Raw genomic sequence first — 13,886 nt, 5'->3', positions numbered from 1 at the left:
ATTTATTTTTGGGACAGAGAGAGACAGAGCATGAACGGGGGAGGGGCAGAGAGAGAGAGGGAGACACAGAATCGGAAACAGGCTCCAGGCTCCGAGCCATCAGCCCAGAGCCTGATGCGGGGCTCGAACTCACAGACCGCGAGATCGTGACCTGGCTGAAGTCGGACGCTTAACCGACTGCGCCACCCAGGCGCCCCACATATTCCTCCTTCAAATTTGCTCTTCTCAGTCCCGTATACCAGTTAATAATACTTACATTTATATAAGCAACAGAATAAACGCAGGCGTCACCTTTAATTCTTCCCTCACACTCAATCTCCACAGTCAGTCAGTGGTGAAGAACAACAATCGTACCTATAAACTGTCTGTCCAATCTGTCCACAGTCATGCCCCCACTGCTTGAGTTCTGGGCAACATCAGCTCTTATCTGGTGTCACGCAATAGCCTGCCTCCAGAATTTCTAACTGCTTCCTTTAAAAGTCTTTATTTCCCAGTCCCCCAACCTAACCACCACTACCAGAAGCCTGCTTTCATACTAGGCCCAGAATGCTAACGTCTCAGAAAAACTGACCCTCCACTCCTCTTGTGGGGAAAGAAAACAGGACAGTTGTATTCTATTGCTAAAAAACACTGAAAATGACTAGGACATAAAGCAAACTCCTGTCCATGACATTTAATACCCTGGTAAGGTCCAGCCTACCTGTTCCCCTTCTATATACTTACTCTTGAACATTGATTTTCAAACTGCCCTTAAAATGGCTGTCACATCAATTTATTGATCACAAGCAGCACTGGTATTAAGAATAAACTCTACTACATGCAACTGCTCAGTTGTTTCACATTACCTTTTATTTCAAATACGAGTATATGTACTTAGTGAGTCATATGTAAAATTTTTCCAACTGTAGATTACAGTCAGAAATATCTCAGTTCTTTTGGCTGGCAAAGATTAACTTCTCCACTGTCTCATTAGTACTGTTCTCTACCCTTGACATATAAATTCTTCCTTATTCTTTAATATTTAATTAAAATACCCTAAACTTAAAGGATCTCATTTCACTCTCATCATATTGGCAAAAATGATAAAGTCCACCAAGTGCTAATGAGAACATGGGGTATCAGGGAGATGTTCAGTGCTTATGGAAATATTATTTGTACTTCTAATTGCATTTTTTAATAGAAAAAACTAGAAACAACCTCATTATCCAAACAATGTAATACTTGACAGCACTTAAAATGAATTAACATATATCAAAATAGAGAAGTTTCAAAACCAATAGTGAATAAGAAAAGTAAATTTCTAAAGAACAGGTATACAACTTAAAGAATATATTATTGATGTAACTTTAAGACACACAATACACTTTTTATGGGCATGGTCACATTAATAAATGTATAACATATGCATGAAAAAGATATATGTGTGTGTGTGTGTGTGTGTGTGTGTGTGTGTATATATTTAACAACTTCAGGCTAGTGGTTACCTCTAGGGACACAGGGAGGGAAAAAGTTGGAATAAGGCTTTAGTTATAAGTTATAACATTCCCTTTAAAAATATCTCTGGCATTGGGGCACCTGGGTGGCTCAGTTGGTTAAAGGTCCGACTTCGGCTCAGGTCATATTCTCACGGCTTGTGGGTTCGAGCCCTGTGTCGGGCTCTTTGCTGACAGCTCAGAGCCTGGAGCCTGCTCTGGATTCTGTGTCTCCCCTTCTCTCTGCCCCTCGCCTGCTCACACTCTGTTTCTCTCTCTCAAAAATAAACAAATATTTTAAAAAAATTTTTTTGTAAGTATCTCAAGCAAATGTGGCAAAATATTAGTATCTGTTAAGTCTCAGTAGCTGGATATACAGGGGTCTATTTTGAAAGTTCTCTATGTGGTAAAAACATTTCATAACTGAAAGTCTAAACTTTAAAAAGATCACTAGCAAGTCTACTTAAAAGTTGAAAAAATGCAAAGGTCATCTTTTTCTCTTTCATTCTTACCCTTCCCAAATTACTCCCTCCCTTCTCTGTATTCCCATGGACCACTTACAGTTATAACACAATTTAAAATATTTTCTCCATACATTTGGGAACCCTTTTATTCACCTGTGGTTCCCCAGAACCTAGCAAGTGCTCAATGAACGGGTGACACTTTAAACAAATTAACCAACAAACTTCATGAATGTTGGCAATAGTGACACTGTAAGCAAGTTTTATTTTTAAACATATTTTTAGATCTTATTTTTAAAGACCATAATTTTTATAATTATTTTCTCCACTACAAAAATACTTTTTTTGAGAGAGAGAGACAGAGTACAACAGGGGACAGGGGCAGAGGTAGAGAGCGAGAATCTTAAGCAGGTTCCACACTCAGCACAGAACCCAACCCGGGACTCGATCCCACAGCCCTGGAATCATGACCTGAGCCAAAATAAAGAGTTGGACACTCAACCAACTGAGTCATCCAGGCGCCCCACAAAAATACTTCTTAGAAGTAAAAAATTCAAAAGTACCACTTCTTCCGAGAAATGGGCTTAAAAAAAAAAACGAGCAAAAGTTAAATTCAATAAGTCTTCAGTTACTTTAGCTGTCTGTTTTATAAAGGAACCTATTTTGAAGTGACCAAATCAGTACCATTTTAAGTACAAAATTTAATAAGTAATGGTGACATTTACATAATGATCATTATTGTGGCTAAAAATCCTAATTATGCTGCTTTAAATTATGTAAATTTCCAATCAATTTGCTCTTCCTAAAAATTATGTAAACAAGGAAAAACAGACACTATACCTATTTCAAAGTCAAAGAGGCTGATAAATAGAAAGAGGTTAGGTTACTTGATCCAGTTTACAAAGCTAATAGATTGGTGCCAGTATCCAAACTCAGATCTCCTGCTTTTTTTTTTTTTTTTTAGTTTTTTTTAATGTTTATTTTTGAGAGGCAGAGAAAGAGAGAGAGCACAAGCAAGGGAGGTGCAGAGAGAGAGGGAGACACAGAATCCGAAGCAGGCTGCAGGCTCCAAGCTGTCAGCCCAGAGCCCGATGTGGGGCTCGAACTCACAGACTGTGAGATCACGACCTGAACTGAAGTCGGACGCCTAACCGACTGAGCCACCCAGACGCCTCTTCAGATCCAAGACTGAGCCACCCAAGGCGTCCCTGCTCTCAATCCAAGACTTGTCCACTAGAGACTCCTAACAACCCTACATTAGCTATAGATTTCACTCCTCCTTGGGAACTGTAAATGCTCATTAGGGCACTAAGCCTCATTTTAATGATTAAGTTACACAGGCCAAGAACTATTCTGTTCCTATGTCCTAATTCTACCAACTTGCAGTTAGGAAGAAGAAATCCAATTGACTAACCTCTCCTTGAATGCAAATGTCTTATGGAGGTTGGTCTAATCTCCTGCACAATCCACATCATATATAATGAACTTTCCTAAGGCATGAAATAACCGGCACGTTTGGTGATATTTTGAAATACACCTATTACGTATTACAAAGATCAGTGATAGCGAAAAATAAAGTTAACTTACACCTTACTAGCTAAGAAGATACTAATGTGCATTGATAAACACTTTTTTACTCAAAACTTAATTCATATAATTAAAAACACAGGAAAAGTGATCACAGTAAGAAATTATGTTGTTTACAGTCTCATGGCTGGCCACATATTTGTAGTTTTGAAAACCTCCCCTAAGTAATCCTGATAAGAAAAGCCTGAAAATCAGGGCTCTCAAGCACACTGGTCAATGATTACGTTAGTGGTGGAATTTCAGCTACTGTAATATTCAACCCTTTTACATCTTTCTGGGTCTCCCATTTAACGACAAATATTTATGGGAAGGAGTGTACTGTAAGTCTCTATTTTCCAAGTTGTATCACACAAAATTTGACACATTTTTCTGTCCCCCTTCCAAAATCCCATGGTCAAATAAAAATCCTGTTTTGTTTAGGCTCATGTTTCTTTAACACATGAAGCCTCTTCCAGGAAACTCATGTTGGTAACCTCTATCTTAAGATTTCAGCAGCTAACGTCTTTCAGAAGAATGATAGCTGGAAATACGGCTCTGGACTGGAAGCCTCCAAGAGAAAAGAACTAAAAATAACTTTTAGAAAGACAAACGTTTTACTACCTTTTTTGGTGGGGATGGGAAGGTGGAGAGGATGATGAATAAGATGCAGTCTTTGCCCTGAAGTCTAGAGAAGAAAATAATCAGATCATACTCAGAGGTGGAAAGCTCAAATGTGTAAGTATTGGGAAGATACAGTGAAGAGTACCTAACACAACTTTGGGGCCCAAGAGGGGCACAGCAAGGTTACAAAGGAAGGCTTCCTATGACAGTAACATCTGGAGCTTGACCTCAAAGGAACTTGGTTAGAGGAAAGAGAAATATTCGCACTAAAATAGGCTGCAGAGGAAAAGACACTAACAGATACAAATCAAACCACCCTGAAATACCATTTTTCACCTCCCAGCTTGGTAAAACTCCAAAATGTGATAAACTTCTTGTGGAGTAACAGCAACTTTCATCCATTGCTGGGGAAGGTATACATTGGTACAGCCTTGAAGGGAAGAAATTTAGCAATACCCATTAAAATTTCAAACGTACATGCCTTTTGACTCAGCAATTCCACTTTTAGGTATTTATCTTAGAGCCTGGTTCACACATACATAAATTAACACACACGTTATTCACTATAGAATGTATTTTAATGTTTATTTTTGGGGGGGTAGGGAGAGAGAGTGTGCATGCATGCAAGTGGGGGAGGGGTAGAGACGGGGGGGGGGGGGGGGGGGGGGGACAGGTGGACAGAAGATCCAAAGTGGGCTCTGCACTGACAGCAGCGAGACCAATGTGGGGCTCAAACTCACAAATCTGAGATCATGACCTGAGCCAAAATCAGAAGCCTAACAGAATGAGCCCCCCAGGCACCCCCATTACAGAATGTATTTTAATAAATTAAGACATGCACACAATGGACTCCCACACATACTATTTTAAAGAAAGAACAAGGTGCAGAATAGCTTAAATAGTATGTTATCACTAAGTAAAAAGGGGTGGGACAAAGAAAAATAATATTTCATTGTGTTGATTTGTATGTATGGATTATTTCTGGAAGGAAACACAAGGAACTGATAACACTGGCTACTTCCAGGGACAAAAACACAGTGCCCAGTAACAAGAATAAGAGACTTTTCATTGTATAGCCTTCTGTATCTTTTACATTTTGAACATTTTAATGCACTAATCCATAAATACATAAAATTAAATCAGCACAGCACCTAGTGAAAATTAAAACAGTTTGAAATTAGTGGAAAATGAAGTTCGAGACAAAAACTGATTAGAAATAAAGCTCAACAGACATACAGGAGCCAGTTCATGAAGGGCCTTGTTTGGCATACTAAGTAAGGATCATGAAGCTTCCCATAGAGCAGTGTTTCTCAAAGTGTGATCTGGGGACCACCTGCAAACCTGGAGAGCTTATTAAAAATGAAGTCCCCTGGACAGAGCCATCAACCTTAAGGGTGTGTGGTTGATAAAGGCAGAGTCTTGAGTCTCCACAAACTGAATCAGAATCTTGGGGTGCAAAGGTTCAGGCATCTGCATTTTAAAAAACTTCCTAGGTGACTCTACCGGTTATGGGGAGCTTTTGAGTAGTTCTAAGCAGAGGAGTAAACTGGCCAGATGTTCACTATAGATAGACCACTCTGGTGCCTGTATCTGAAAGATTTGAGAGGAGTGAGACTCTGTTAGAAAGCCCTGGAGGTACTCCAGATCATGTTCTTTAATTTGATAAATATTCATATACACTACATTCATTGCACACCATGTGGCAAAAGTATTACCTGCCCAAGAACCACAACCTAAGCTACACCATCACTGCAGGAAACACTGTTAAGGGAAACAAAATCCAAGGTGCTAGGATCTCCCAAATATGTTAGGAAGGTAATAACTATGAATAATTCAATCCAGTAATAAAGGGACTGCTAAATGAAATTATTCTATCCCATTATAAAGATTAAAAAACAACAACTAGGAGTGCCTGCAGGGGTGGCTAGGTTGGTTAAGTGACTCTTGGTTCCAGCTCAAGTCATGATCTCACAATTCCTGGAGAGCAGAGCCTGCTTGAGATGCTCTCTTTGCTTCTCTCTCTGCCCCTCCTCTGCTTATGCATGCACACACACGCACCCATACATGCACCCAAACTTTAAATAAATAAATAAATAAATAAATAAATACATAAATAAGGCAACCATTAAAAGGAGTTGTGGTGGAGGGAGAGAAGGGTGGAAATTGTTCATGTCTCATTTAGTATATATTAAAATAGTTTTCAATAAAACCTTCTCTTTGGCCAATAAGGCATGATAACAATGTCAAAACCCTTTCCAATCATCTTTGATTCATCTAAAGATCTAATTTGTTGAGTGTCACAGACCCTATAAATAAAAGTTCCACATCTGCCAACAGCTACATCTCTTATGACGTAAGTAAACTGGAATAGTTTAATTATCCCTTGCAAGGTAATGAGCCAGCAGAGGTAAAATCCTACACCAGAAATTCACAGGAAACATCACTGCACGAATTAAAAATAAAGCAATGCCACCAATAAGAGTAAGTGAAAGACCAAGCTTCAAAGATTTAACCCTATTTTATACATGCTTTATCAACTAAGAAGTATTTCCTCTACTTAAGTAACCCATGAGGCTTTGGGGTATAAGATTATACTGGCACTCCATCCTTCATCTTCTATTTGCATTTTAACAACCTAACAGAGACCTATTCTGCAACAAAACCACCACCTCCACAACAAAAGAGAACCCTCTGGTATAAAACTTCAGGTTACCATGACACTATAGACACCAGAGGTAAGGTGCCAGAGACTAAAGTAAGCACATGGCCACTTTCTTTTGTACTCAATTCACATTATTCATATATCTTAGTATCTTTTACCCCAGCAAAACAGCAAACAATATTAGCCAGCTTATCAGTCCTACTACAGAGTCCCATTTTAGAAAAACTTTACACAGCCCCATATTCTTTGGCCTCAACTCCATCTACTGCTACTCCATTCTGAATACTGGCTTTAATGTAAATGGTAAACTCAAATCAGTAAGGAACTAATCCAATATAATGTAACTGAAATGACAACAACGACTATTTCACTGCCTTGAGATTACAAAACCATGTGTTCTATAGTACAGAAGTTTTAACGCTAAGTTTTCTTCTCCCAAACAGCATTACCTAGCAATAGACAAATATTTACCTATTAGAGATTTCTCTTTAGATACCCATAGTGGGTACACTATGTAGTTCAATTTCTAAAGACTTATTGATCTGCCTACATTTAAAATGTTTTGATTAGTGGCAATCTAATTCAGAGGTCCCAGAATTAATCTAACTTAGAGGACACTCATCTTCTTGAGGCCTTGAAAAATCATCCAGAGTTTCAAAATGCCAGCACGAAAAAGAGCCTGTAGAGGCTATCTAGTCCAGCCTACTGTTTCATATACTGAACTAGGTGAAAGCACTTTTAAAACCTGACAGTACTACAAAAAGGTATCATTTTCATGCATGAGGCCCAGAGAAGTTAAAAAGACTGATAGGAAGTTAACCACACAAACTGGGCCTAGAACCCCAAGCTCCTAAATCCCAATCCCACACTCCAAACATGCCAATGGAGTGTACTACTTTAAACTGCTGCGAGGGGCTTTGATAAAATTGTATAGAAAACATTTTTATACATATGTTTGACAATTTCTAAAAAGTAGATCTTGCAAAACTGGGAGTACAATCCAAGGGACACACCTCTTTCCCAGAACAGAAACAATGTGCTTGCCTCTGACATTATTCCCTGCCTCATCCCCAATTTCACTCCCTGACAAAACATAACTACTCCAACTTCCTACTCAAATTAACTGATTTACTTTTTAAAATGATACAATTGTCTTCTATAAATCGCTACATCTTCAAACACTAAATGAGAGGAAACACACCTGCACCTAGCACCTCCATTAAAGGAAAATAGGGACCCTGCTCAATTAACTCATTGAAGAATCAAGAAGTTTAATGCTGAAAACAGACTCCATATTTAAGCAGTGAGGATTTACAATTTCATTTTGATACCTCTGCAAAATATTACGAAAAAATCTGAAGATTACAAACCATACCAGAAGTTTAAAACAAGCTGTCCACTCTTACACAGAATTCTACAAGATTATGGTTATAAGCATGTATAACTCCAGAGCCTTTGGGGCCACAGTATCAACAATTAGAGATTTCCATATTGTTCATGGTAGCATCTTCACTCCCCTTTTCCTAGAGTTGGTGGATAGGGAGCATGGGTTCAGAAGTTTCAAAAGGAGAGTGAAGAGAGAAGATATTCAGGGCTTTTTCTTGGATGGATTTATATACTTCTGCAAACATGTTACTATCTGTACCAAATACAGTCTCTTGTGGAGATACTATGTTATAGACGTAGGCTCTTTATTTCATAATTGCCAGGTTCACCTGCCTTCTGTCCTGCCCTTTCTACTTAATAACACAAAGTCAAATTTTCTCCCTTGCTAACCTCTGAACTCAAAACACGTGTGCTTTTAAAACAAGCTGCTAGAACCTTGTCTGACGACCACGTTCCATCACGGAAAAGGCTCGCCCAGACCGGCTTTCTGGAGTATCCCAGGCCTAGCAGTCCTGCAGAGTAAAAGGGGGTGTGTCCGCGGTACCTGCGTCCTCTCTCCCACTTCCCGCAGCGGCGCCCGGGGGGGCCCTTTTTCTCGGGGAGGCTTGGGGAGCGGTTTCCAGGGCGTCCAGACCTCAGCCACTGGCCCACCTTTCTCGGGGCTGTTGTTGCTAATCCCCAAAGGGAGAATAGGGAGTGGGGCTAGTGAGGGCGCAAATGAATCCCCAAACCCTTCCCACTGGGAGCCCCTGCCCCCCCCCCCAAGTTTTCCCCCCCGCTTTGGGGGGGGGGGGTCTCTGCAGTTTCAATGACTCCCCCCCCCAGCATACACAGAGGGCGGGGGTCTACGAGCGAAGCCAGAAGGATGGAGGGCAGCGAGCGGGGAAGGCTGGGCATTTAGGGCGCCGGGGTAGAAGGGTCATCCCGAGAGGTCTCCGCCACACCACAAAGCCGGGGTCGAGCACACACACAACCGCGGGGGCCGCAGGGACCCACCAGCTGCTTCAGATCCTCCTCCGAAAGCTCCGCGTAACGGTACCGCTGCTGCTCGAACTCATACCGGGTGGTTTTGGCGACCACCACCACCCGCGAGGGGCGGAAGCCGCCTTCGGGGCGGCTGCCACAGCCCGCCAGCTCGCGCAGCTGCCCCTGCCCCAGGTGTCGCCGGCCGCCGCCGTCACCGCAGAGCCGCGGCCGCGCGGCGGGGCCTCCCGCGCCCGGCCCCCTCAGCACCGCCGCCCGGCCGCCTGCCACACGCCGACAGCTGCCCAGCAGGAAGCCTCGGTAGCAAGTCATCCTCTGCCCGGCGGGGCTGCAGGCCCGGGCTCCCGCCACCAACAGTGCGCGCGGCCCGCGCAGACCCGGCCTCTAACTCCGCGCCGGGCGGGCAGAGGTTAAGAGCACTACAGTGCGTGGCCCGCGCCGCGAGGGGGACGTGCCCAGACGTTGACGGGGGCGGGGAAAACCCGGCGACTGGGAGGAGGGAGAGCCCGAGCCAGGGAAAGGTGGGCGGGGAAGAGCTAGAGGCCTCAGGGTGGTGGGTTTTGTTTGTTTGTGTAGCCGTTTCCATCCACGCCTGCGCAGTGGCCGCTTCGACACCCGGGGGCCGACCTCCAGCTCCACCCCCTTCCCTGGGTGGGCACCAAACCCACACGCCCGCCCCCAACTCTGTGAACCAATCAGAGCCCGCTGCGGTTTCGGAGCCTGAGGAGCTGCGGGGGTTGGCTGTGGCCAGAAGAAGGGCTGGGATTCTATTTGGCGATAGAGCTGCTTTAGGAATCCAGCTGGAACCGGTCTGAAGCGGCGCGGGGGACTGCGGGTGGGGTTTCGAGCGCCTGGCGGGAGAGCAGGTGCCTGTAAGCACCTCCTTGCCTGGGCTTCTTTATTGCTCTTGAACAGACCACATAAAACCACTCTTTAATCATGGCACATAAGACTGCATTCTTTATTCCTTCGTTCAACTAAGTCTAGGCAGATGGCCAATATGACCAACACTGGGCTGGGGGGGTTGTGGGGGGAGGGGGAGGGGCAAGGAAACTGACCAAAGACCATGTGCATAATTTGTGGGGCCTAGTGCTAAATGAAGATGCGAGCTTCTTGTTCAGAAATTATCAAGAATTTCAAGACCGAGAGCGGTAAGCCGGGTGCCCGGCCCATCTAAGCATGGCGCCTGTGGGACTGCACAAGTTACAGCCTCTGCTGACAACCAAAAAACTATCAGTCCGGAGGGAGACAGGTAGCCATTGAGGAAATTAGAGGATAGCGGGTAGAGGAATCTGGCCAAGTGAAGCATTTCTGGATGGGGAGAGAACGTTGAAAAGGTAGCTAGGACAAGAGAGAAAGCTTAAGAATGTTAGTAATTTGGACTTTATTCTATAGGCAGTCGTGGCCTTTTGAAAGCTTTTAACTGGAGAGATGCGAGTCCTGAAAACAATGTTTGAGGACTGTTTATCTGGCTTGGGACTATTGAGTGGATTGGGAGGCAGGGGTAGGAAGGAGACTTGGCACTGTTGGAATAGTTAGACGTGGCCCTAGGTTGAGTTGGTGGTAATGGACGTGCAAGAAAATGCTCTCATGATAAGGAGAGAGTCAAATGGCAGTCCACATCCTACTGTTACCCTAATGCTCCTCACATGCACTTGCTTTGGCTCCCTCTTTGCTTCTTTAGAGTCCTAGCACTATCAATAACTAGTCTGTGGACTTTGGGAAGGTTGCTAACTCTTTCTGGGCCTCGGATTCCACATCGGTAAAATGAAGATACTGAACTAGAGTGGCACCAAGGCTCTATCAAGCCCAAATTGATTCTGAATCTGGGCTCTTCCTTTTCAGCTAGCCACCACCACCACCATTTATTCACGGGTTCACTGAATATTTATGGAATCCCTAATGCGTGCCGGGTACTATATTATTAGGAAATATACAATTGAGTCTGATAGATGTCTACTTTTAAAGTATTTTTTAAATGTTTATTTTTGAGAGACAGAAGGAGACAGAGCATGAGTGGGGGGAGGGGAGGGGCAGAGAGAGAGGAAGACACAGAATCTGAAGCAGGCTCCAGGCTCTGAGCTGTCAGCACAGAGCCTGACGTGGGGCTGGAATGCACAAACCGTGAGGTCATGACCTGAGCTGAAGTCGGACATTTAACTGACTGAACCACCCAGCCACCACACAGTATTTTTTAATGTTATTTTTTTGAGAGAGAAAGCATATGGAAGGGCAGAGGGAGAGTGAGAGTCTCAAGCAGCCTTCACGCTGTCAGTGCAGAACCCAACATGGGCTCAAACTCACAAACCGTGAAATCATGACCTGAGCCAAAATCCAGAGCCAGGCACTTAGTCAACTGAGCCATCCAGGCGCCCCAGATGTCTTTTAGTAGGTCACTGGCCAGGAACGTTGCCTCACAGCAGGTGCTAATAGTGACTTGTAGTGGAAATTTAAGCACATCTCTTAATTTCTATGGGATGTGAGTTACTCATTTTTTTATTTATTTTTCTTTTTTTTTAATTTTTTATGTTTATTTTTGAGAGAGACAGAGTGTGAGTTGGGGGAGGGGCAGAGAGAGAGGGAGACACAGAATCTGAAACAGGCTCCAGGCTCTGAGCTGTCAGCACAGAGCCTGACATGGGGCTGGAATGCACAAACCGTGAGATCATGACCTGAGCCGAAGTCAGACGCTCAACTGACTGAGCCACCCAGGCACTCCTGTGAGTTACTCATTTATAACTTGAACATCCTCAAGGTCCTTTCTCTTCTCACTATTCCAACACTGTTATAGTAAGGATTTCTAGAGAGGAAACAGCATGAACAAAAGTATGGAGAATGAAATAGCAGTTCTGAATTCCTAAAGAATTTAGAGGGAGGCAAGCAACAATGAAAGGTGAGGCTAGAGAGGCAGATTACTATAAAAGGTGGATGGGGGTGTTTATAGCAGCACTATCAACAATAGCCAAAGTATGGAAAGAGCCCAAATGTCCATCGATGAATGAATGGATAAAGAAGATGTGAGGGGCGCCTGGGTGGCTCAGTCGGTTGAGCATCCGACTTCAGCTCAGGTCACTATCTCACGGTCCGTGAGTTCGAGCCCCGCGTTGGGCTCTGGGCTGATGGCTCAGAGCCTGGAGCCTGGTTCCCATTCTGTGTCTCCCTCTCTCTCTGCCCCTCTCCCGTTCATGCTCTGTCTCTCTCTGTCTCAAAAATAAATAAACGTTAAAAAAATAATAATAATTTAAAAAAAAAAAGAAGATGTGGTATATATACACAATGGAGTATTACTCGGCAATCAAAAAGAATGAAATCTTGCCATTTTCAACTACGTGGATGGAACTGGAGGGTATTATGCTAAGTGAAATTAGTCAGAGAAAGACAAAAATCATATGACTTCACTCATATGAGGACTTTAAGAGACAAAACAGATGAACATAAGGGAAAGGGAAAAAATAATAAAAACAGGGAGGTGGACAAAACCTCATAATGAGGTGGACAAAACCTCATTATGAGAAAAGACTCATAAATATGGAGAACAGAGGATTACTGCAGGGGTTGTGGGAGGGGGGATGGGCTAAATGGGTAAGGGGCATTAAGGAATCTACTCCTGAAATCATTGTTGCACTATATGCTAACTAATTTGGATGTAAATTTTAAAAAATAAAAAATAAAACAAGTTAAAAAAAAAAAAGGCAGATGGGGGAAAGACATGGAAGGTGTTATATCAATGCTTAGGAACTTGGCTTTTATGCTGTATATGCTAAGAAGCCACTAAAAGGGGAAAATGATATGCTTAGCTTTGCAAATATTATTTATGAACAGGAATTTCTTAGAAGAAACAAGCAGAGAATAAATATCTGAAATATACTCAACCTTATTAGAAATTAGAAAAATACAAATTAAGGTAATTTCACTGAAATAGTCTTTCATATCCACTAGATTGGCAGAGATTAAGAAGTTTTGCCAATCTTCTAAATTATTTGAAAGCTGTTACATCAAGGCTTTATTAGGCTAAACATTCCCAGTTATTTCAATAACTTCTCCAATGCCACAGTTTCTAAATATCATCTTAGAAACTTTAAATGTGTTCATGTATTCCAGTTTGTCCACTCCAAGTCTGATGTCAAAAATCATGCAGTACTGTGGGTATGATCTATTCATTGCAAAACAAACAAAAGTGCTTGCATTCATGAATTTAATATGAGTTTCAGTACCCTCAAACTACTAAAATAATCTGTAATGTTACTGAGTTTCAAACTCAAACCCCAGGTCTGGCAGTGCTGGTGTACTTTTCTAGAGTAAGCTTACCCAACCACCTGGTAAACACATCTCAAGAAGTTTACTTGTTTTCAACATTTTATGGGAAAAGTTCTATATCATTGTGATATTCACAATTTGAGGATTTACAAAGCTTAAGATGCATCCTTCCCAATCCCTAGATCCCCCTCCAACTCACTTCATGTACATTCTGACTCTATGAAAGATATACACCCCCGCCCCTTTTCTTTAATGGCATCCACATACTCTAAGACTTGCATAGGTCATTAGTCTCTGGGGTCAAAGGGTTCCTGGCTTTGGCAGTAATGGATGTAAAATAATAGTTTAAAGAGAGAACATTTTGACGGGCCATAAATTAAGCTGAATAACTTGGTAAAGTCTAAAGTCCTGTTGAAAGAGAAGACTGTTAAGTTTATTATATATCATATATATATATATATACATATATATGATATA

The 13,886-nt window shown here is 42.5% G+C and overlaps 1 protein-coding gene across 2 annotated transcripts in view; it reads right to left on the bottom strand.

Annotated features, from left to right (window-relative positions):
* NADK2 (NAD kinase 2, mitochondrial) overlaps positions 1-9,705 on the bottom strand; it is a 49,475-nt gene extending 39,770 nt beyond the window's left edge. Inside the window, exon 1 of one of the 2 annotated variants that reach the window (XM_049648162.1) lies at positions 9,165-9,705. In XM_049648162.1, coding sequence (XP_049504119.1) covers positions 9,165-9,464 — 300 coding nt within the window. In that variant the 5' untranslated portion in view covers positions 9,465-9,705. The remainder of the gene's footprint in view (positions 1-9,164) is intronic. The other variant, XM_049648163.1, reaches the window with a different exon arrangement.
* Between the last annotated feature and the right edge of the window lie 4,181 nt (positions 9,706-13,886).

This window comes from Panthera uncia (genome assembly GCF_023721935.1).
Source record: "Panthera uncia isolate 11264 chromosome A1 unlocalized genomic scaffold, Puncia_PCG_1.0 HiC_scaffold_17, whole genome shotgun sequence".
Taxonomy (NCBI): Eukaryota; Metazoa; Chordata; class Mammalia; order Carnivora; family Felidae; genus Panthera; species Panthera uncia.
This window is presented reverse-complemented; position numbering and strand designations above follow the sequence as displayed.